The sequence below is a fragment of the Paroedura picta genome, chromosome 6, assembly GCF_049243985.1.
Source record: "Paroedura picta isolate Pp20150507F chromosome 6, Ppicta_v3.0, whole genome shotgun sequence".
In the NCBI taxonomy this organism is placed as follows: Eukaryota; Metazoa; Chordata; class Lepidosauria; order Squamata; family Gekkonidae; genus Paroedura; species Paroedura picta.
In genome coordinates, this window is record NC_135374.1 from 110,259,516 (window position 1) to 110,283,599 (window position 24,084).

Below are 24,084 nucleotides of genomic sequence, written 5' to 3' on the forward strand. Positions count from 1 at the left end.
CCCAGAAAGTGAGCCATATATTTAAATGGCTTACTAAACTTTACGGTTAGTGGCTTAGAAACATTTACACAATTACCTCCCCTCCCTTTTATGAAGTTGACAGTTTATGAGCATACATGGCCGCTTGGGTTTAAGCAGGTAAAACTAACACTGTTTTTTTCCTCCCTCTGCTGGGGGGAAGAGGTTTGCTAGTCAAGTCACCCAACAATGAAAAATGAAGGAGATCTAAAGTTCTTCTTGCTTCTGAAAGGCGGGGTGATTTTTTACTTGCTATTGTACAGTGTCCTCTTTAGCAGCTAAAGGTAGAGTAGGCAGAGTAGCTATCCCGATTATCTTGATTTTTCTGAACTTCCCGCTTGAGTGGTGGGCAACAACACCCTTTGGAGATCACAAGTCAGCTACTGAGGTCAGAGGGCAACACTAGGGGGAGGGGAAGGACCAAGTTTCCAGGGATTATGTGTCTGAGAAAAATTTGCTATAAATAAGGAAGGGTGAATAACTCCCCCCTCCGTGACCAGGATTTATGGTTGCACACAGAGATTAGAAGGCACAGTAGAAGAGAAGGAGCTGTTTTTTAATATCCCGCCTTTCCCTACCCAGTAGTCCTGTCCCCTCCTCCATCTCTGAGGTGAACTTTCCAGCTCTGGTTCGAGGATTTGAGGGGAGAGGAGATACTCAGTAGAAGCATGTGATGTATATTTGTCAGACACTATTAAGTGTTATCAGTTGTGAAAACACTCATAAATAGAAAAGCCCTAACTTTAGAAAAGCCCTAACTTTATACAGTAGCTTTCCAGTGAGGCAATCAATTTTAAATACATACTCTACTAAATATATTTCGTGGGCCACATTTGCTGCCTATCCTTCCCTCAAATGACTCAAGGAACTAGTCTGCAAGGCAGGTCACCCCCCAAGAGAGCATGTGGCAGACCCAAAGTCACCCACCACGTTTTGTGGCTCAGCATGGATTATAATCCAGATCCCCCAACGATTTATACATCTAGCTCATACCTTGAAAATAGCAATCGAATGTCTTCTAACAGTCCATACTTGCTAAATTAACTGAACGATTATCACAAAGTTGCATTTGCATACAAGAAACCAATAAAACTCACAATTAATAAGTGTGACAGCTTCTGTGCTTCTCGTGACACTGGATCCACAATACCAACAACATCCAAGAACGGTTCGTTTTGCTGCGGATCTATTTTCAGCACACTGCAGAAGGAAAAGAAATTCAGACACTAACGTGGAAAAGGTCGTGTGCGATTTGAAGATACATCTACAACAGGGGTCTCGAACCTTTTCCTGCCTGTGGGCGCCTTTGAAATTCTGACACAGAATGGTGGGTACAATCATAAAATGGCTGCCACACAGGCAAGGGCCTGCCACAAAATGGCCACCGTAGAAGGCAGAGCCAAAGGCACCCACAGGGGCACCCCAAGTTTAGAGGATATGGGTAATGTTAAAAAATGCATACGAGAAAGAAGAATGAGAGAAAATATCACCAACACTGTGGTGACAGCTACCCCAAAAATATTATTTTAATGAGACCTTCAGTGGCCAGAAAGAAACCCTGCTAGAAAAAGCCCCCCTGGCCACAACAACCTTAAAAAAACATTTGGTGATGCTATGCTGGGGAACTACAGAATACAAACTTTGTCCACTTTGTCCAACTACAGAATACAAACCACTGCAGAATACAAACTTTGTCCACTTTTGCATTATTTCAAAATACGTATTCTGGATCAGCACGTATAACTGGAGTCTCATCACAACGTGAGAATGAAGGACATTTATGGTCAGTCAGGAAGAATTTAGCCAATGAAGTCTTAGAAAATCTGTGAGGGTCTGTTTCTGAAAGTATTTAATCCTCCCCTTTACATTTAGCTGCATTTCTAGGCTCTCTTACGATGGCACATTTTAGTTTTTCCATATTTCAGATTACTCAAGAAAATATTGTGGTTGTACGCTGCATCATATTGAACATCTGTTTTTGCTAATAAAGGCTACTGCCTGACAAAAGAAAGTATCTGGTGGGCAAAGTCAGGCACCTGAGGCTGCAGTAAATCACTTTAAATGGGGAGAGCTGCTTGCTGCCTGCCTAATATTTACCATGTATTTGTCTGTAAATCAAACACTAGACAATTTTCTCGAGGTTTTGACACTTGGATATACTAACGCATCATAAAGCCACAAATGCATTCTGACTTAAACAAAACAAACTTCTTAAGCGTCTTTTAACCTGAGTTGCTCTTTGAGAAATTCAACATCTTGACGGACCTCCATTTTCGGCAATGAAGAAAGGAGTGAATCCACTTTCATTACTAACTGGCTGCCACTAAAGGGGGAAAAACCACCATTTATTATTCAGCACTTCAAATACCACAATATCACAATATTCTCCAGGGGTTTAAATGGCTAAAAATATGAAGGAAGGTTTAAACTCCCAATAGTATCAATGTACTTTAAAAGATTAGGAAACAAGAATTTGAACAGCGACAGCGAGTTTGGGAAACTTATTAAAAAATGTGTATTACTCTTTGGAAGATTTATCGGCCTGTATTCCACGTTAACTGTGCTTGTCTATTTCAGCAATAAGCAAATTGCATCGGTTGAAGCTATCAAAAAGTATTTGGATTCTCAAAAAAAAATGTGTTTTCATCACCAGCTTTTGCTTCAGAAATTCAACACTGCAGATCTTATACTAACTGAGGAAGCAAAACTGACTTCCTCTCCTATTATCAGCACCAGGGGCAGTCTGCAATTTAATAACCTCTTCTGAGCTGGATGAACACAAGCAGTCAAAGATTTTTAATTGTCTTACTTGAGGCGTATCACCCACCCTATTCATACAGGCATGAGGTGGACAAAAGAACCATTCTAAGCAATGTTACACCATTCTAGCCCCATTGACTGCAATGGACATGGAAGGGGGTGTAAGGTCATTTCTAACTGGAACTGCAAGAAACTGCTTATCAGCCATTAAATATCCTGTTACAGCCATTAATGAGCTGTTTCTTAGCCACCAGCTCTTGAACGGCTTTAAATCAGCATCCAAGTCACAGAAAGCACAACACGTTACATTCCTTTCTTTTTTTATTATCGAAACATGGCAAAGTTAGTCTGTACTAGGGTTGTGCACGGCGGTGTCCGAATCGGCCACTCCAGACCACTGCAGCCAGTGCCGCACTGCAGGGGGGGGGAGTGTGGTGCTGCCTGTGGCGGCCTGGAGCAGCCGATTCGGATGCCGCCACACACAACCCTAGTCCATGTATCATTTCCCCTCCTCTTGAGGAAAACACACCAAGGCCACCCAAAGAAAACAAAAATAAAGACTATTCTCTTGTACCACATTGGGAATTAAGTAGTTTAACACATTGATCTGACTCTCCTGGTTTTAATATTTTTTGTTTTTGTTATGGTCGTGTAAGCCAGTGATTTATTATTTTTTGACAGAAATACAATACACGCCTAAAATACGATTTCTACCAAAGATATAAATTGTACTGTGCAAAAAGCTCTTCTGGTCTGAGATACTTTCCCCTTTCATCTGACTATCAGATTCATTAAAAAAAAGATATATGGGCTCTTAAAATATTAACCTTCCTAATACAGACAGATTTATTCTGTTTTCCCTTTCGCAGCGTTCATGTTCAAACGATGGATTTTAAAACCCAGATGCAAGGGTCACATTGATCTGAATATGAAGGGATGAATTCTGAAAGTTGTAGCGCTCTGGGCTAGCGAGAGGGACATGGCGAGGTTCAGTAAAATGACATAAAGATATTTTAACATATAAACTCCGGAAATGTTACCGTTTTCTGCCAAGGCCCATTCCCTTGACAAGGATCTTAATCTTCATGGCCGCAGAGCTTAATGTCACCTTCTCCAGCAAGTCGAAATCTTTTGTATGGAATTCATTTTCATGTAAAGGGCCAATTACCTTTCCAAACAAACAAAAAAAAAATCAAGAGGGTGACAGGTCTCGCATTTTTTAAAAAAAGCTACATCCTGCTTTTTAAAAGGACTGAACTTCACTGTGCTCTTTAAAGCTAGAATGATGACATGGACAAGAGAGGCAACAGAATCTTGAACTACATCAATGATCCCAGCAACCCACGAACAAGCGATTATGATGTCATCCGTTCAGTCGTGTCCGACCCTCGGCGATTCTATAGGAAAGTCTTCGCCATGCGCCCCTGGCCATACTGCACTTTAATACAGGCTTTCTCAACCAGGGTTTCATGAAACTCTGGCATTTCTTGAATGGGTGGTAGTTTTGCTATTTTTAATATATTTTTAAAATGTGTCAAACATTTATTGGGTAATATGACCACATATGGTCATGTCAGCACCCCCCCCCCAATGGGCCTAGAGGGGGATAGGGGGCCCTGGGTGGGCAGGTACACAGCTATGCTTTTCAACCGTATTCAGCACAATTGGGCCACTTCTGGCTTTTTTTTCATCCCCGAAGAATGTTTCAGGGGTTTCTCAAAAAAGTTGAGAAACATTGCTTCAATGGATGGGCCAGAAATAAGGAGTTTTCAAAAACGCAGACAAAAACTGAGACCTGAAATACTAAAGTGACTTTTGTGTGTACAGCAGGACCTCTAGGGGCTTGTTACCCCTGTCCTGGAAAAACAAACCCTCATCCAATTTCTAAATAACACAAGTATCACAATAAAAAACAGGGGCTCATTGCCCCCCCCCCCCCCTTAGGGGGGAGAGAGAGAAACCGTTATGCAGTTTCTGAATGAAAACAACAAGAAAAACATGACTAGGAAGACAGTGCACTGAAATTTAGCTGGCAGAATGAGCTCAGGCAGTGGTGCAGAGGCACCCTCTGGAGACGGGGCCATGACACTAATAAGAACACATCACTTTCCTTCAACAATTTATCTGCATTAAAGAAAAGGATGCCAACTCTGAATGGAGAAATCCCTGGAGATTTGGGGGGGGGGCATCCTGGAGAAGGCAAGGTTTGGGGAGGGGAGGGCCCTCAGCAGGATATAACGTCTGCCCTCCAAAGCAGGATATAATGCGATACCCAGTCTACCCTCCAAAGCAGGATATAATGCCATACTCAGTCTACCCTCCAAAGCAGCATCACTGCCTTTATTAATGTCCAGAAATAAATAAACAAAGAAACAAATAAAGTAGCATACATAAAATACAGGAACAGAAATGTTAAATATACAGGTGGCTCCTTTACATACAGTGATATAATGTTAACTATGTAGGACACTAAGGACCTTAATCAATTCTATGGCCAGATAAAATTCTTTGCGCCCTTTTATGTTTCTAAAGCAGGCCCTGGTACAGATGAGCACTTCCAGTGTTCAGTGAGTGTCCTAGAGGAGCCAGCCATTCTCCAAAGGGGGTTCTTGACTTGAGTCAGGATATTTTCTCCTTTTTGGTGTGGACCTTAAATGTTAAAACCAAAACTTTGAATCTGATTTGGTCTCCAATCTGGAGCCAGTGCAGCTGGGAGAGCATTGGTACAATATATGCTCTCCATTGAGCCCCGGTAAGAACTTGTGCTGCTGAATTCTGGACCAGTTTGAATGCTGGTTCCGTGCACATACACATCTTTCTGTGCTTGTTTTTGGACACACTTTTTTCTATAGTGAATAACTACAACTCCCCTCCCTAATCACACTTCAAGCTAGAAAGTCAAACAGAACAGAAATATCTAGAAAGACTGTACAAAGAAAATTCCAGAGAAAACAAGGCAATGTAAAACGATTGATAGAATAAGCAATGATTCTATCAGAAAGGTATTTAGGACGGTACAATCAAGAGAGCAAGATCATTACACAGTATCTAAAAGTGTTTATTGTGGCCATATTCCTTCTCGGCCACCTAAGTAATCACCGAAGCCCAAAGCGGCACTTAGGAGGCCAGCGCCACGGCACGAAGAGCTTTGCGCTTGTGTGCGGCCACCGGCTGGCGCACCGCTACTGCCCCTCCTATCCACAGCACTGGCCACCTCGGCTGCCAAACCGAAGCGCACACCCCTAATTCCTTCCTTGAAAAGTTGAACTAAAAGAAACAGTGCCACAGATGTTAGAAGCTTGCAAGAATGTTGGTTTCACCATCCCCATATCCATGGAAGAACCCACTGAGGCACAAGCACAGAATAGCAAGCAACATGGCTGAGGCTAGCCTTTTTGTGATCTCCCTGCATGGTTTCAGCCGCCTATCTCTCAGACCCTGATCTCCTAAGTTAAAACACAGTAGAGTAGTTAAGTCATCAAGTAACACACCAAGTTATAAGCTTCAACAATCAGCAGTGCTACACTTTCAACCCTTCTCTCTCACACTAATATGAGAACTCACCAAAAACCTCAGAGAAAAACCATTATCAGTAATGGTGACAAGTCACTGCACACAAGCTCTACTGCTTGACAAACTGCCCCTGAGGTTTATAAGTTTTGTAGATCCCCTCAGAGAGATAAAATCACCTTATCTAGACAGCTGGGTTGGATTTCCCACTCCTCCCCATAAGGCATGCTGGGTAACCTCGAGCTAGTCACAGTTCTCTCAGGGTTCGCTCAGCCCCACTTACTTGCAAACTGCTCATTACAATCTATTATTATTATATTCCACAAAGAATATTAGTGGTTTCTCAAAATCGGGGTCCGAGATGCAGGCCCCAGTTCCGCAGCCATACCTTTCTTCTGGCCACCTTATCAGTCACCACAGCCGTGCTTTTGTATTGGACAGTCCTAGAATTTAGCAAAGCAAGTTAATCTCCTAAAATACTCTGATAATCATAGAGCTGGTAACTAAGACATGATGCTAAAGGCTCTAAGGCTTCAAACCCTTTGCAAATTGCAAGCTCTGCCTACTTGTGACAGAACTAACTTTCACCATTTTCAGTGATTTGCCACGTCCAGAACATTTAAGGCTGTGGGACAGAATACAAATAACTCAGATTCAATAAAACAACAACTGCACTTTAAGCCAGAGATCTCTCTGGAGAATGCAGCAGAGAAACCTTGAATTGCTTCATAACCTTCAATTATTAATTTTATGAACTTTGCCCCTTGCTCAGGGGGTGAAAAGCTTATTCACCAAACAACCAATTGACTTTTCTCAGGCATAATTAAGCAAAGTCCTTTCCACATTAATGCCCGTTAGCACGTATGTGTTATTCTTCTACTGTCAGCCAGAAGCAGATTTAGAAAAATAGCTCCATGACTCCACATGAGGTTGACCAGATCCAGGTTGGGAAACTCTTTGAGATTTGGACAGCACCGAAGGAGGACAGAGACCTCAGTGGCCACCCAGCCACAATGTCACTCCAAGGCATCCATTTTCACAAGGGGAACTGATCTTTGTAGTCTGGAGAGAAGCTGTAATTCTGCCGGTTCCCCTGGTCCCACTTGGAGGCTGGCATGCCTCCTCCACATGGAACTTAGTACTGCACAATATTCCCCATAAGAATTTCACAGTGCCAATCACACCAGGGCTGATCCGAAATACTTACTCAGCAGCAAGCCTCACCGAACTGGCAAAGGGGTGTTTAGAAGTGTGGCCTAGTAGCCCTTTCATTAATCTGTGCTGAACTTATTCTGAACATTCCTGTCCTTCCAAGTGCCCAGCCCCACTGAAGTGCCTTCTTCTCAGGGCTTGTATCATTCTCCCCAGAGCCTCAAGTTGGTTTAAGACAGGGAGGAATACAAATGTGGACTGAAGATACTACCTAGCCCAGCAACTGTGCTAGTATTAGCCCCCAGTTAGATGATGGGGGCTGGAGAGATAAGTAACCTTCCACCTTTCCCATTAACTCCTCACACTCCCTTCTTCCTTTCTGCGTCTGCCTTTGTGATTGCTCTGATGAAGATAGGGAAATTCTATTTAATTATTTCTGTTTTATACAGCTAGGGTTGCCAGCTCTGGTTTGGGAAAATCTAGGAGATCTGGGGGAGAGCTCAGTAAATTGTAAAGAGTTCACCCTATAAATCAGCCACTTTCTCCACTTTCTCCACTTTAGTCTAGAAGAAGAAAGGAAGAAGACCTGTTTTTTGCACCCAGCTTTTCACTACCTGAAGGAGTCTCAAAGCAGCTTACAATCACCTTCCACTCCGCTCCCAACAACAGACACCCTGTGACCCAGCAGGCCTCATGTGCCTCAAAACAGCTTACAATTGCCTAGCCTTCCTCTCCCTACAACAGACACCCTGTGATATAGATGAGGCTGAGTGAGTTCAGAGAACTGTGACTGAACCAAGTTCACCCAGCTGGCTGCATATGGAGGAGTGGGGAAATCAAACACGGTTCTCCAGATTAGAGGCCGCCACTCTTAACCACCACACCAAGCTGTCTATCCCATTGTAATGTGACAAGATCTCCGGGCCCTACCTGGATGCTGGCAGTTCTACAAATAGCAACCCAGGCATTCCTGGATGCCAATAAATTCTGGGTTGGGGGAAATTTAATTACAACTTCTAGGTCTGCAATCAAAAAGGATGGCTCATTAATTTCCTTTTGTATGCATTTAGATCACAATTGCACAATTATACTCTCATGAGAAAGAAATTAATGAATCTCTCTGGCTGTGTAGGCAAAAGCATAATTAAAGCCACGGTCACCCCTTGACAACTGATTAAGGACATGTTCACAAATGCAGGGGCCAGCGTACACAGCTTGGCAGACAGCATAAAGTATTGGTTAGAGTGTCAGACTAGGTCCTGGAAGACACACTCTGTCCTAAAGCTTACTGAGTGATCCTGGGCCAGCCACTCCTTGCCCATCTACTGCCCAGGATTGCGGAAAGGACACATGGGAAAGGGAGCAGTGTGCCAAGCAGGGTTGCCAGGTCTGTCGGACTAGCTAGCGAGGGCTGGGGTCGAACTTACTGGGAGCAGACAAGGAAGAAGCTGGAAATAAAGGCAACATGCCTATGTCACCCAGAAGTGATACAGGCATGACCCTCTAGTTCAGGGGTAGTCAAACTGTGGCCCTCCAGATGTCCATGGACAACAATTCCCATGAGCCCCTGCCAGTGAATGCTGGCAGGGGCTCCTGGGAATTGTAGTCCATGGACATCTGGAGGGCCGCAGTTTGACTACCCCTGCTCCAGTATGTGGGCCAAACCTCTATGGTAGGATGACCTTCTACCATAGCATTTTCCCAAAGCCTGAGCATTGTTCCCTCCAGGGGGGAGCACTTCCAGGTGATGTAGGTGCGTCACGTTTATTTCTGGCTTCTTGTCTGTTATGGGGGGAATGCTGGCCAGTGGTGGAGAGGAGCACCCAAAACCGAAGGACTCCTGCCACCACTGGGATGGGAGGGGTGGGGGGTGTCTGGCATCCCTAGTACCAAGATACTCGGGTGAAGAGCTGATAATGAATGTACCAGACAGACAGATGAAGAAGAAGCAGACTGAGAAACAGAAGAAAATTTAAATCCCAGGAGCCTTGTGGCAATTCGCCCTTGTTCAACACTTCCATTGTTATTAATGTTACCAAAACAACCAGACCTAACGAAACACGGAACAGAACAGCGCAATGGCAGGCAATGCCATCTGGATGTAGGGATGCCAGCCTCCAAGTGAGGCCTGGGAACTTCCAGAATTATAGCACATCTCCAGATTATACAGATCAGTTCCCCTGGAGAAAATGGATGCTTTGGAGCAGTGGTTTTCTCAACTTTCCTAATGCCACAACCCTTGAATACAGTTCCTGTATGCAAGCGTTATTTCACAGAAATTAAACCGAAACTGACCAATGGCGGGAAGATCCATTGTTCATGATTGTATATAAACTGTTTTTTCCCCGGGGTTTCTCAGTTCAGTTCTGCCTCTTGTTCCACCATGCTAATCTCACTATTTTCTGCTGCTCCAGATAAATGAACGCTCTATCTCAATCTACTCCGCAAGGCTGTTGTATGGATGAAATGGAAGAGGAGCGATGCCGGCCACTTTGGGTCCCCCTTAGAGAGAAGGGCCCTGCCGCGACCATTGTGAAAGGGTTGATCAACCCCCAAAGGGGTCCCAACCCCCAAGTTGAGAACCACTGCATTGGAGGCTGGATTCTGGCACTGTAGCCCACAGAGGTCCCTGTCCTCCCCAGGCCCCACCCGCTAATCTCCAGGAGCTTTCCACTCTGGAACTGGTAACTCTTTTTCTCCACTCCCCACTGGTAACCAGGTGGGTCCTGGTAACCCTACCTAATTCCACCATGAACACCTTGTGTCTATCCCAGACTAAGTGGCTAGAGTAAAAGCACCCTTAATACAGCTTTCTTGATCCTGCTGAAAAATTCATGAGAAGCACAAATCAAGAGCAACCTGTGTCTTTTAGGCTGGATGACCTGAGCCCCCTCTCCTTCTTCAGTTAAGCTGCAAGGCTCATATCCGATGACAATCCTGACTTAGAATTGTAGCAATTCTTTGCCCAACAACTAGATTATTCTGTTGTGAACAGAGGTATTCAATCCAGCTGGCTAAAGACATCAAGGGACTGTGAACCAGTCTGCCCAAATTAGAGCCTGCTTCTCTGTCACAAGGTAGGGTTCCTCTGGTTCTGACCCTTGGAGGAGTACGCAAGCATTTGGTCTCCTGATCCAAGAAATTATGCTGTTCTGAAGGACTGAGAACAGCATCCAGGAGCCAGAGAGGAGCAGAGATTTTGGCATGTGCTCCCTCAGTTCTTTGTCACTATCCAAAACCAAACCATAATCCAGGAAGAAGAACAGGGAGAGATCCCAGACTGTGATTTTAAAGGCCTTCTTTCAAGGCATCTCTGTACTGAATGCTGGGCATTTTCTGAACAGAGAGACAATTGGTATTTCTCCATTGGAGTTACAAAGGACGACCTAAACTGCGCATAAGAATTGTGAACCAGGGGAATTGGGATTCAGCAATACAATGGGAAGTGAAACTGTGGAAAATGGAATTGTTCAAGAGGACTTCTGAGACAGATATAAACAGGACTATACTGTAATGAAGTGGTCCAAAAGCTGCACTGGTAAAGGAGTAAGGATTGTGGCCTATAATACTGTGCAGTCTAGATCATGGGTGGCCAAGACTGTGGCTCATCAGTTTCCATGAGCCATGGCAATTGTAGTCAATGTACTTCTGGTAAGCCACTGTTTGGCCACCCTTGGTCTAGGTCAGTGGTCCCCAACTTTTTTATCACTGGGGACCGGTTAACGCTTGACAATTTTACTGAGGCCCGGGGGAGGTAATCTTTTGCCGAGGGACGTCACCACCGCCTGAGCCCCTGCTCTACTTGCTTTCCTGCTGGCGCCCCTGACTTCCCGCCATCCGCTGGGGGGCGCTGCCAGCAGCAGCTGCGCAGTGCCATGCCAAGGGGGAACCCCAGCCATGTTGGCCGTTGGAGAGCACCAAAGGTGAGCCGGCAGCAGAGTGGCAGGGCAGCCCCCAAGGCAGTAGCTGGGGAGGAGGACGAGGAGGAGCCGTGGCCCCGGTACCAACTGATCCACAGCCCGGTACCGGTCCCCGGACCAGGGGTTGGGGACCACTGGTCTAGGTAGTTTCATCACAGCTCCAGACTAGTGTTGGGAGCTTTGGCTGTCAAAGCGGCTGTTCGTGCCCAAAGCCGTGGCACAGGGTGGGGGGAGGGGCAGCGCAGCCACGGGTGCTGGCTGCTTCAGGCACTAACGGTCACTTTGGAGGCCGAAGCGCCCAACCCTACTCCAGACTAGGTAGTCTCTGCACCGCTTAAAGGATCATGTTTAAACACTCATGCTTTGGTTCCACTGTCCCTGAGATTTCTATTTGTTTTCAGACTTCTGCAAGCCAGCCTCTACTGCAGTGTCCATTGCATGTCCCATCCTGTTGACTTACACTACGTAATCCACCTCGAGTCTCAGTGAGGAAGGCGGATTGTAAATAACAAATTAAAAATTTTGCAAAACTTACCCTCCCATTACTAATGACAGCCATTTGCCCAGGTAGCAGCTTAAGAACCTCATGACAAAAGATCCGGTGAGCTCGAATGGAATCCACGCCCAGTGTGTTGTACTTCTTTTCAAAAGCATCATCAGCCATGCCCTGGAGGAGAGAGAATACAGAGGGCATTCAGGAAAACTAAAGAAAAGGATACCTAAAAACTGTCTCCCCAAAAGAACACTGGATCTCATGGTGAACCAAAAATCTCATAGTGAACCAACACAGGAGGCACATGGTAAAGAGAAACCTGGCTTAGATGGAAGCTACATGGAGCCATTAGCACTCAGGCACATTAAGGAAAATAAAGTTTTGGCAAAAAGCTTTCTTGTTAGATTCAAAGAAGAGAGAAGTTTGCTAATTTGGGCTACATCCCCCCCCCCCCATTCCAAACCTCACTCAAAGTTTGTGCATGTCTTTATGTGTCGGCATATTCATGTATTATGTACAAGTCTCTGGAAGGAAAGTACATATTCTCCAGCATACGCACACACACATATCTTACTGGAAATAAGGGAAAGGGGGAGAGAACAGGCAGAAGTCTTTAATACTTTCTAGATGTTTTTTGTTATAATATTCCCTCACATTAAAAAACCCAACGTTTTCAGGTAAACAATTACACTTATGTGTCATGTTCTTGAAATGGTACTTCCTTTTGTGTTAGCAGATGTGTCTGATCAGAGAATGTCCAAGTACATAATCTCCACATAGTCCACAGCAGGAAGTTACTTTGTGGACTTCTGGGGTTTCTCGAAGCCTGAAGAATGGGATCATGCAGAATATGGTTGGGAAGCATAACTGTGTACACGACCACCCGGAGCCCCTCCCCTTTCCAACCCTCCAGGCCCATCACTGGCCATTTTGGGAGGGGTCAACATGGCCGTATATGGTCATATCATCTGATAAATGTTTTGTTGTTGTTATGTGCGAAGTCGTGTCCGACCCATCGCGACCCCATGGACAATGATCCTCCAGGCCTTCCTGTCCTCTACCATTCCCCGGAGTCCATTTAAGCTTGCACCTACTGCTTCAGTGACTCCATCCAGCCACCTCATTCTCTGTCGTCCCCTTCTTCTTTTGCCCTCAATCGCTCCCAGCATTAGGCTCTTCTCCAGGGAGTCCTTCCTTCTCATGAGGTGGCCAAAGTATTTGAGTTTCATCTTCAGGATCTGGCCTTCTAAAGAGCAGTCAGGGCTGATCTCCTCTAGGACTGACCGGTTTGTTCGCCTTGCAGTCCAAGGGACTCGCAAGAGTCTTCTCCAGCACCAGAGTTCAAAAGCCTCAATTCTTTGACGCTCGGCCTTCCTTATGGTCCAACTTTCGCAGCCATACATTGCAACTGGGAATACCATAGCCTTGACTAAACGCACTTTTGTTGGCAAGGTGATGTCTCTGCTTTTTAGGATGCTGTCTAGATTTGCCATAGCTTTCCTCCCCAGGAGCAAGCGTCTTTTAATTTCTTTGCTGCAGTCCCCATCTGCAGTGATCTTGGAGCCCAGGAAAATAAAATCTGTCACTATCTCCATTTCTTCCCCATCTATTTGCCAGGAATTGAGAGGGCCGGATGCCATGATCTTTGTTTTCTTGATGTTGAGTTTCAAGCCAACTTTTGCACTCTCCTCCTTCACCCGCATCAACAGGCTCTTTAGTTCCTCTTCACTTTCTGCCATTAGAGTGGTATTATCTGCATATCTGAGGTTGTTGATATTTCTCCCTGCAATCTTGATCCCAATTTGTGACTCCTCTAATCCCGCATTTCTCATGATGTGCTCCGCATACAAGTTAAATAGGCAAGGCGACAGTATACAGCCTTGCCGAACTCCTTTCTCAATTTTGAACCAGTCAGTGATTCCATGTTCAGTTCTCACTGTTGCTTCTTGACCTGCATATAAATTTCTCAAGAGACAAATAAGATGCTCTGGTATTCCCATCTCTTTAAGAACTTGCCATAATTTGTTGTGCTCCACACAATCAAAGGCTTTAGCATAGTCAATGAAGCAGAAGTATACGTTCTTCTGGTACTCCCTAGCTTTCTCCATGATCCAGCGTATGTTGGCAATTTGATCTCTAGTTCCTCTGCCTCTTCTAAATCCTGCCTGTACTTCTGGAAGTTCTCGGTCCACATATTGCTGGAGCCTAGCTTGTAGGATTTTGAGCATAACTTTGCTAGCATGAGAAATGAGTGCAATGGTGCGGTAGTTTGAACATTCTTTGGCATTGCCCTTCTTTGGGATTGGAATGTAAACTGACCTTTTCCAATCATGTGGCCATTGTTTAGTTTTCCAAATTTCTTCTATTTGTTTGCACTGTTCATTTAAGAAGGCATTCTTATCTCTTCTAGCTTTTCTCTGGAATTCTGCATTCAATTGGGTGTATCTTTCTCTTTCTCCCTTGCCTTTCACTTCCCTTCTCTCCTTAGCTATTTGTAAAGCTTCCTCAGACAGCCATTTTGATTTCTTGCATTTCTTTTTCTTTGGGATGGTTTTAGTTGCTACCTCTTGTACAATATTGCGAACCTCCGTCCATAGTTCTTCAGGCACTCTATCTATCAGATCTAATTCCTTAAATCTATTTGTCACCTCTACTGTGTATTCTTCAGGGATATGATTTAGTTCATACCTGAGTGGCCTAGTGCTTTTCCCTACTTTCTTCAATTTAAGCCTAAATTTTGCAACAAGAAGCTCATGATCTGAACCACAATCAGCTCCTGGTCTTGTTTTTATTGACTGGATAGAACTTTTCCATCTTTGGCTGCAGAGCACATAGTCAATCTGATTTCTGTGTTGACCGTCTGGTGATGTCCATGTGTAGAGTCGTCTCTTGGGTTGTTGGAAAAGAGTGTTTGCTATGACCATTGTATTCTCTTGACAAAATTCTACCAGCCTGTGCCCTGCTTCATTTTGTACTCCAAGGCCAAACTTGCCTGTTATCCCGGTTATCTTTTGGCTTCCTACTTTAGCATTCCAATCCCCCATGATGATAAGCACATCATTTTTTGGCGTTGCTTCTAGAAGGTGTTGTAGGGCTTCATAGAACTGATCAACTTCATCCTCTTCCGCAGCAGTGGTTGGGGCATAGACCTGGATCACTGTGATGTTGAATGGTTTGCCTTGGATTCGAACTGAGATCATTCTGTCATTTTGGGGATTGTATCCCAAGACTGCTTTTCCTACTCTCTTATTGATTATGAAGGCTACTCCATTTCTTCTGCGAGATTCTTGTCCACAGTAGTATACCTGATGGTCATCTGAATTAAATTCACCCATTCCTGTCCATTTTAGTTCACTGATTCCTAAAATGTCGATGTTCAGTCTTGTCATTTCTTGTTTGACCACGTCCAGCTTGCCTTGATTCATGGATCTGACGTTCCAGGTTCCTATGGAATAAAAATCTTTACAGCATCGGACTGTCTTTTCGCCACCAGTTACTTCCACAACTGAGCGTCCTTTCGGTTTTGGCCCAGTCGCTTCATTCATTCTGGTGCTACTTGTACTAGCCGTCTGCTCATCCCCAGTAGCATATTGGACACCTTCCGACCTGAGGGGCTCATCTTCCGGCGTCATATCGTTATGCCTATTGGAACTGTCCATAGAGTTTTCATGGCAAAGATACTGGAGTGGTTTGCCATTGCCTTCTCCAGTGGATCACCTTTTGTCAGAGCTCTCAGCTATGACCCCTCCGTCTTGGGTGCCCCTGCACGGTATAGCTCATAGTTTCACTGAACTACGCAAGCCCCCTTGCCACAACAAGGCAGCGATCCTTGAAGGGGGGATAAATGTTTAACAGATTTCAAAATATATAAATAAAAAATAATTAACTCCCACCAATTTTGGAGACCCAAAGCCGTCAGGAAACCCCAGGATTTAATGAAAACCCTGGTTAAGAAAACCTGCCTTAAGGGATTATGTAGAAATAACTATATCACATAGTAACAAAGAGCCTCTTGTGGCGCAGAGTGGTAAGGCAGCAGACATGCAGTCTGAAAGCTCTGCCCATGAGGCTGGGAGTTCAAGCCCAGCAGCCGGCTCAAGGTTGAGTCAGCCTTCCATCCTTCCGAGGTCGGTAAAATGAGTACCCAGCTTGCTGAGGGGTAAACAGTAATGACTGGCAAACCACCCTGTATTGAGTCTGCCATGAAAACACTAGAGGGCATCACCCCAAGGGTCAGACGTGACCCAGTGCTTGCACAGGGGATACCTTTACCTTTTTATAGTAACAAAACATCAACAAATTCACAACTGCCCGATGTAACAAATGCAACTGTATTTGAGATCACAGTTGTTATACTACTGGTGGCAGCAAGCATCTCAAAGGAACACACCATAATCTCACTCATAATGTGCAGCACCCAGAGATAGCAAAGAGGAGTGGTCAAAAAGGAGACTGTCATTTTATTTTATATCTACTCACCGGGACAAAAAACTTCTTGATCTTTGTTCCTCTTGCCAGGGACTTGGCTGTCTCCTCTTTAACAATCTTATCAAGAAAGCTTCTCAAACTAGTGTTTTTCTGCGTAAGAAAAGCTGCCACGATCGCCCTCGCAACCAATGTGTTGTCTTCAGTTATTTTTGCTGTGGGATTATTCACAATCCCCAACTGTACATGGCTACTTGTTTTCTGTAAGACAAATATAACTCGTAAGCCCTTGCTTATTTTTACTCTTTTGCAACCAGAACATCCATGTTCTCTCCCCCCTTGGAACGAATTACTTCCTAAGTACAGGTTTCTATTAAAATTATCATTTATTCGGCAAGTCGACTCAGTCCACTCCCTGCTGATAGCAAAGCACACAAACAGCGCTATGTTGTGCGATGGGAAAGTGCATGAAACTGAAGGGTCTTGCCAGGGGACTGCATCATCTGTTAAATTGCAGCCTTCCTTTTTAGGGACGCAGGCCAAAGGAAAGCGTTTCGCCCTCTGAAATTTTGACTCTGCAACGTGTGTTTCTGCAAGCAAACTATTACATATAACAACGAGCTGTTGTGGCAAATAAATCTCTCTGGCTGGTTTTATTTTGTGGGGCCGTGTACCACTTTGCTGGCTTCTTCTTCCACCGACCCAGCTCCAGCTGACAAGATTCTTTCCACTGCTTATCACAAACAAGAGTGTTACTGCCAGGGTCAAGAGCTATTTCGTCATCAAACGTTTCAGATGGGGGGCTTGTTGTCCCTTCTTATTTCTGGGGACAGGGTTGCAGTTTGTTTAGTACAGGGGGAGTCAAACTGCGGCCCTCCAGATGTCCATGGACTACAATTCCCAGAAGCCCCTGCCAGCATTCGGAATCCAGAGGAATTGTAATGAACTGACCAGGTGCTTCAATGCATTAGAAAGCAACTGCCTTCCATCTGGCCTGTCAAAATCCGCCACGATCCATATGGTAACGGCATATATTACGTCTTCATCTGAAAAGCAACACATAACTCATGTCAAAGTTTTTATCGAGAAATAAGCTAAGGCAGGTGAGTACAGCGGGGAAAGTGAAATGGTAAACCAGAGTAGGGATTACTGCGTGCACAACGGTTTGTAAAAATATGCTACTAAGGGTGTACTTCTAAACACAGAAGATATGTTTGAGGTTGAGTCTCTGGCTCCGTACTAGGAAGGCCTTCAAGCACTGAAGCCACTCAGTACATTATCATTGGTACTCTGAAAGCCATGGTGGGATTCTCTCTCAGAACTTTTTTGTATCCCTGGAGAGCTTTTCAAGTTTGGAAAATGGGTTTGCAAACAGTGGTTTGTGTTAACTACACAAATTATGGCGAAGACAATTTTTCATGTGCAAGTCATGCTATTCTTTCTCTTTATGAGCTGAGGGGGCAGATATTACAGAATCGTAACCAGTATTAAGGCAACAAATCTGAGTTAATGATAGCTGTGGTTGTCTTTTTTTAAGTTTTTATTAAGGGGACATTATATGTACAAAAAAGAGCCTTTTGTGGCGCAGACTGGTAAGCGGCAGAAACGCTGTCTGAAGCTGTCTGCCCCTGAGGTTGGGAGTTCGATCCCAGCAGCCGGCTCAAGGTCGACTCAACCTTCCATCCTTCCGAGGTCGGTAAAACGAGTACCCAGCTTGCTGGGGGGTAAACGGTCATGACTGGGGAAGGCACTGGCAAACCACCCTGTATTGAGTCTGCCAAGAAAACGCTGGAGGGCGTCACCCCAAGGGTCAGACATGACTCGGTGCTTGCACAGGGGATACCTTTACCTTTACCTGTACCTTTATATGTACAAAAACAATAAAAGTGCACAATACAAGTGTTTTTCTGCCTAAGAAAAATAAATAAATAATTTAAAAAATCCTAAAATTACATCTTAAAATATTATCGACATTTTTTGTATTGCTTGAAACCAGATAGAATCCAGGTTCTCTATAACTTTATTGTTATGGTATGCAGTTAATTTAACTAAAGTATACATTTCCCATATTTTCAATAGCCAGTCTTGGAGTTCAAGAGTAATATTTTCCTTCCATTGTCTAGCACATACTACTCTGGCAGATGTAATCATATGCAAAGCAATAATCCTATATTCACCTGAAATAGTAGGAAGAGAATTTAATAACATTGTCTCTGGACTACATGGCATTTCTATCTCTAGGCAAGCTGTCATTATCTGAGCTATTTGTACCCAGAAATTATTTCCATCACACGTGAAAGAAGTCTGCCTTCTTCTCAGTGCAGTGCCAACATTTGGTGTTATTATTTTTATGAATTTTGGCTAACCCTAAGGGTGTCAGATGGCATCTATGAACCCTCTTTAGCAGGTTCTCTCTTAATGAAAGGCTCATTGTGAAAGCTGTGCCTTGGGTAAAAATGGGTCTTAATTTTTCTTCCCCCAATTTTTCTTTCAGATATTAGAATTTTTTTCCCTGGCTTTGAGAAAGGTTTTCAACAATATAGAATAAGCTTGAAAAATAATTTTATTCCCATCTAAAATCAATAGTTCTTCAAATTGTTAGACTTCTCAGCACCTTTCTCTGGTTGCGAATTAACTTCATCATAAAAACTCCTAATCTGTAAATATGGAAATGTGAGAATGTCAATTTAGCTAAAGTTTTCCCAGATCTTCATAAGATATTACTTGGTCCTTAATAATCTGTATTCTATATTCACAGAGATTTATAAATTTGTATTGTCTCAGATAGGAAAATTCCAAGCTTTCTTCATCTATCATGTCAATAATAATGGATGCCAGGAGAGAAAGACCAGGTGATAATTTGTTTTTTGCTTGATCCCACACTGTTAAGTATGCTGTTTATTATGGTGTTGTCATTATTATAATATTTCTTCTGGTTTACTCTTTTTACCCATGGCCAGCTCTTCAATGTAACCTTAACAAACACTTGTTCTAATTTAATTCCATCTATATCACTGTTACTTGATATCCAGTCACTCATCCACTGTAATTTAGAGGCTTAATAATAAAGTTGGAAATTAAGTACATTAACCCCTGTTGGTTTTCATATCGTGCATGTTATCAATTCTTATTGTAGGTTTCATTTTATTCCAAATGAATTTGTTTATTAAAAACTGCCATTCATTTATTATTTTTCCTGGGATGTCTAGAGAGAGATTATCGAACAAGAAGTTTTGGTAAAATCATCATTTTTATTGTATTTATATGACCGACTAAAGAAAGCTTTAAGGAATCCTAGCTCTGAATTTGCCTTCTTATATTTTTGGTTCTTGGATCAATGTTAACTTTTAACATCTCAGCACTATTTTTATTTAACCAAATGCCAAGATACTTAGCTGGTTGCTGTTTTTCACACTTGCAATCCAAGTGTTGTTTTTAACCTCTTTTAAATTTGTGTTGAAAACTATAGTTTCTAATTTTTCATTGTTTAATTTGTACCCGGAGACATTCCCATAATAAGCAATCAATTTTCCCAGTGTTTCACTGGATTGTTCAATATCAGTTTAAAAAACTGCAATGTCATCTCCATATACCCAGATCTCACAGTGTTTTCCTCTGGTTTTTATACCTTGTATTCTTACTGCATCTCTTACTGCAATTGTGAATGGTTTTAAAGAGATGGCACCTTTGACAGACACCCCTAGTTCTGTCAATTTGTGAAGAGGAGTACGCATTTATGCTCACCTTCACAAAACACTGTGTATATATAAGAAGAAGAAGAAGAGAAGAAGAGTTGGTTCTTATATGCCGCTTTTCCCTACCCGAAGGAGGCTCAAAGCGGCTTACAGTCGCCTTCCCTTTCCTCTCCCCACAACAGACACCCTGTGAGGTGGGTGAGGCTGAGAGAGCCCTGATATTACTGCTTGGTCAGAACAGCTTTATCAGAGCCGTGGCGAGCCCAAGGTCACCCAGCTGGCTGCATGTGGGGGAGCGCAGAATCGAACCCGGCATGCCAGATTAGAAGTCCGCACTCCTAACCACTATACCAAACTGGCTCATAATATTGGCCCATTCCCTTAAACTATTACTAAATCCAACCACTACCACTACCAAGGATTCCAACAAAAAACAATGTTCCACACTGTCGAAGGCCTTTTCTGCATCTAGGATTAAGAAAGCGGACCTAATTTTTTCTTTCTTCACAATGTCAAATAAGTTAATGATTTTCCTTTTATTAGAAGAGATACGACGTTCAGGTATGAATCCAGTCTGGTCAGTTGATATGTACTTACCAATCATTTTCTTTAAGTGGTTAGCTAGAATTGATGTCAAAATTTTATAGACTAGATTTAGCAGACTAATAGGTCATTAATAACTAATAACTAATAAACACTAGAGGGCGTCACCCCAAGGGTTAGACATGACCCAGTGCTTGCACAGGGGATACCTTTACCTTTTGTTGTTGTTATGTGCGAAGTCGTGTCCGACCCATCGCGACCCCATGGACAATGATCCTCCAGGCCTTCCTGTCCTCTACCATTCCCCGGAGTCCATTTAAGTTTGCACCTACTGCTTCAGTGACTCCATCCAGCCACCTCATTCTCTGTCGTCCCCTTCTTCTTTTGCCCTCAATCACTCCCAGCATTAGGCTCTTCTCCAGGGAGTCCTTCCTTCTCATGAGGTGGCCAAAGTATTTGAGTTTCATCTTCAGGATCTGGCCTTCTAAAGAGCAGTCAGGGTTGATCTCCTCTAGGACTGACCGGTTTGTTCGCCTTGCAGTCCAAGGGACTCGCAAGAGTCTTCTCCAGCACCAGAGTTCAAAAGCCTCAATTCTTTGACGCTCGGCCTTCCTTATGGTCCAACTTTCGCAGCCATACATTGCAACTGGGAATACCATAGCCTTGACTAAACGCACTTTTGTTGGCAGGGTGATGTCTCTGCTTTTTAGGATGCTGTCTAGATTTGCCATAGCTTTCCTCCCCAGGAGCAAGCGTCTTTTAATTTCTTTGCTGCAGTCCCCATCTGCAGTGATCTTGGAGCCCAGGAAAATAAAATCTGTCACTATCTCCATTTCTTCCCCATCTATTTGCCAGGAATTGAGAGGGCCGGATGCCATGATCTTTGTTTTCTTTTTTTTTTTTTTTTTCAGAGCTAAATCAATTTATTCAATTGATATATTTGCTACTGTATTAAACTTTTCAGCAATACATTTATGTAATGATTTTTTTTTATTTTCATAAAGATAGAAATATAATCATCATTTGAGAATATACGACCCCACATTGACTCCACAGTGATATAAACTTTTGCCCAAAACTCTAAGAGCCATGAGTCTAAGAGCCGTCCACATTTCCACTACATTTAAAAAAAAAAAAAAGGCCTGTTTAGATATACAAAAGAAAAGTTATTATTAGTCAACTTACTTGAGAGATCGTAGACCTCACATTAACTGCTTGATACAATCTAAGAGCTATCCTAGCAGATATTTCTAGGTTTGAGTTAGATGCTTAACATTAAACATTTCTTATAGCACAGTATGAGTTTTGGCCCTGTATCAATACCCTGATGAAGGGAGAGGAAAGTAGGGCTTTGCCTTAAAGATGTACAAAGAAAAAAAATTACAAAAGGATTTCATAATTTCTCCTTATCCTTAATACAGATACATCTACAAACCATTTATACTTGACCCATTCTAAGAGCCATCCTGACAGGTATAAGTTGAGAGCTTTGCATTTTCTACAGATCAATATGGGCTTTGGCCCTATAACAATACACCAATAATAAAAAAAAAATAATAAGGGGGGAAAGCCCCATTTTATATTTCCAACGCTAACGATTATATTACCTATATGCCTACTAAGAAAAAGAAACAAGAGAGAGAAAAGGCACTGCTTCCCCTTTTTCATAAAAGTAGCAATGTAGAATACAGTATATGTTGTTAATACAGAGAATAATAAGATTTCCAGGTTTAGATTAAATGCTTAACATTAAACATAAAACAATATAAGCTTTCAGTCTTCTATAGCTTCTCTTTATCCTTGGTTCTGATACATCTACAAAACAATTTATGCTTGACCCATTCTAAGAACCATCCTAACAGATATATTTTCAGATTTAAGTTGAAAGCTTAACATTAAACATTTTCTACAAGTCAGTGTAGGCTTTAGTCCTATGACAATACACTAATAGAAGAAAGAAAAAATAAGGGGGGAGAACCCCATTTTACATTTTCAGCACTAATGATTATATTACCTATATGCCTACAAAAGAAAAGAGACAAAAAAAAACAAGAGAGAAAGAGACACTGCTTCCCCTTTTTCATAAAAATGGAAATATAGAATACAGTATAACATTAAACATAAAACAATATGAGCTTTCGGTCTTCTTAAGGGGGTCTCATCTCGAGGCTTGCTACATCTTGTCGTTCCCGTAAAATTATATTCTGTCCCATAGGCCTTTGGCGTAGAAAGTGCAGTTGTACTCTTTCCCGCAGAGTATGCATCGATAAATCTTGAGGCCGTTGCACCTCCTGGACTCCAGTATCAATACAATTTTTTCCCCAGAGAGATCCTTTAAATCGGTTACTTTCACTGCAGATCCATATTTCTTTTGATTGATTTTTGTACACTGTTGCTTTGAGATGGCTGTATGTCTTTTTAAAAAGGGTGTCCTTATCTGGGCTGCAGAACTCCGGCATCCCATTTTCCGTCTCCAGAATTTCAGATTTCTCTTCTACTGTTGGTTTTCCACCTTGTTTAGAGCTGTCATCAGCCACTGTTATTGATCCATTATTCCTGTTAAAGACGTCTTCCTTGGCATCTTGGATCTCCTTGAAGATATGAATTTCAGATTTCTCTTCTGCTGTTGGTTTTCCACCTTGTTTAAAGCTGTCATCAGTCACTGTTATTAATCCATCATTCCTATTGAAGACTTCTTCCTTGCCATCTTGAATCTCCTTGGAGATATTTTTGATCAATCCATCTAAGAATACTTTGTAATCTTGGGTTTGTATCTCTATTAGATGAGCCAATCTTTTTAACATAGACATGATTTTGACTTTAAAAAAACCCGGCCTCAAACAATTTTACAAGTGGCCAGTAGAGGTCCTCTGTTTTATCCTCTAATGTTCCGGCACAGGCATGTGACGTATTAAAGTCAGTTAAGGTACAGAGTTCTCGTGAGATTTTCCCATTCACAGCTCTTATCTTCTTATCTTCGAAAACCAAAACAATTACAATAAGAGCTTTTGCCAATTAATTCGAGTTGATTTGAGTCCTTCTTCTGCTTAGTTAGGAGAATTAGCCTGCCTCTTAACGAGGTGGCTTCAGGCAGATCAGAGTAAGAGGAGGGGGGAAACAAAGGGCTTTGATGCAGGAAGAAAGACGAAGAAAAAAAAACGAGAGATACTTGCAGTAAATGATGTTTTGGAACTCAGCCGATGTCCTCCCCTCAGTTCAAAGCGTTCATTTGTGGTAAATCATCATGTAGGGTTGAAGCAGATACTTTAAGATTAAAGAAAGAAAAGAAAGTCCGAGGTAGAAAATGGCAGTCGTCCTCTGGACCTGGAACGCTGACAGCCTATAATCCAGGGAGATATACTCCCTAAAGGATTGGAGACGGCCCCAAGAACTTCCTGGGTAGAAAGGTGAGGTGGGGTTTGCGTACCCCTCCTCTTTTCTGCCAATTGCTTGCACAATTGACCCCTGTCAGGCTTCAGAGATAGCAGAGCAGATGCCCTGCCACCCTCTCAGGACGACATCTTTAGCCACACCTGATCTTTGTTTTCTTGATGTTGAGTTTCAAGCC

At 42.9% G+C, this 24,084-nt stretch overlaps 1 protein-coding gene across 2 annotated transcripts in view; it reads right to left on the reverse strand.

Annotated features, from left to right (window-relative positions):
* The window catches only part of UGGT2 (UDP-glucose glycoprotein glucosyltransferase 2), a 135,634-nt gene that overhangs the window by 34,292 nt on the left and 77,258 nt on the right, over positions 1-24,084 (reverse strand). For both annotated transcript variants that reach the window (XM_077343895.1, XM_077343894.1), the window contains 6 exons: positions 17,230-17,324; positions 16,333-16,539; positions 11,896-12,027; positions 3,819-3,946; positions 2,246-2,341; positions 1,116-1,218 (listed from right to left, as the gene is read on the reverse strand). In XM_077343895.1, the coding sequence (XP_077200010.1) occupies positions 1,116-1,218; positions 2,246-2,341; positions 3,819-3,946; positions 11,896-12,027; positions 16,333-16,539; positions 17,230-17,324 (761 nt within the window). The remainder of the gene's footprint in view (positions 1-1,115; positions 1,219-2,245; positions 2,342-3,818; positions 3,947-11,895; positions 12,028-16,332; positions 16,540-17,229; positions 17,325-24,084) is intronic.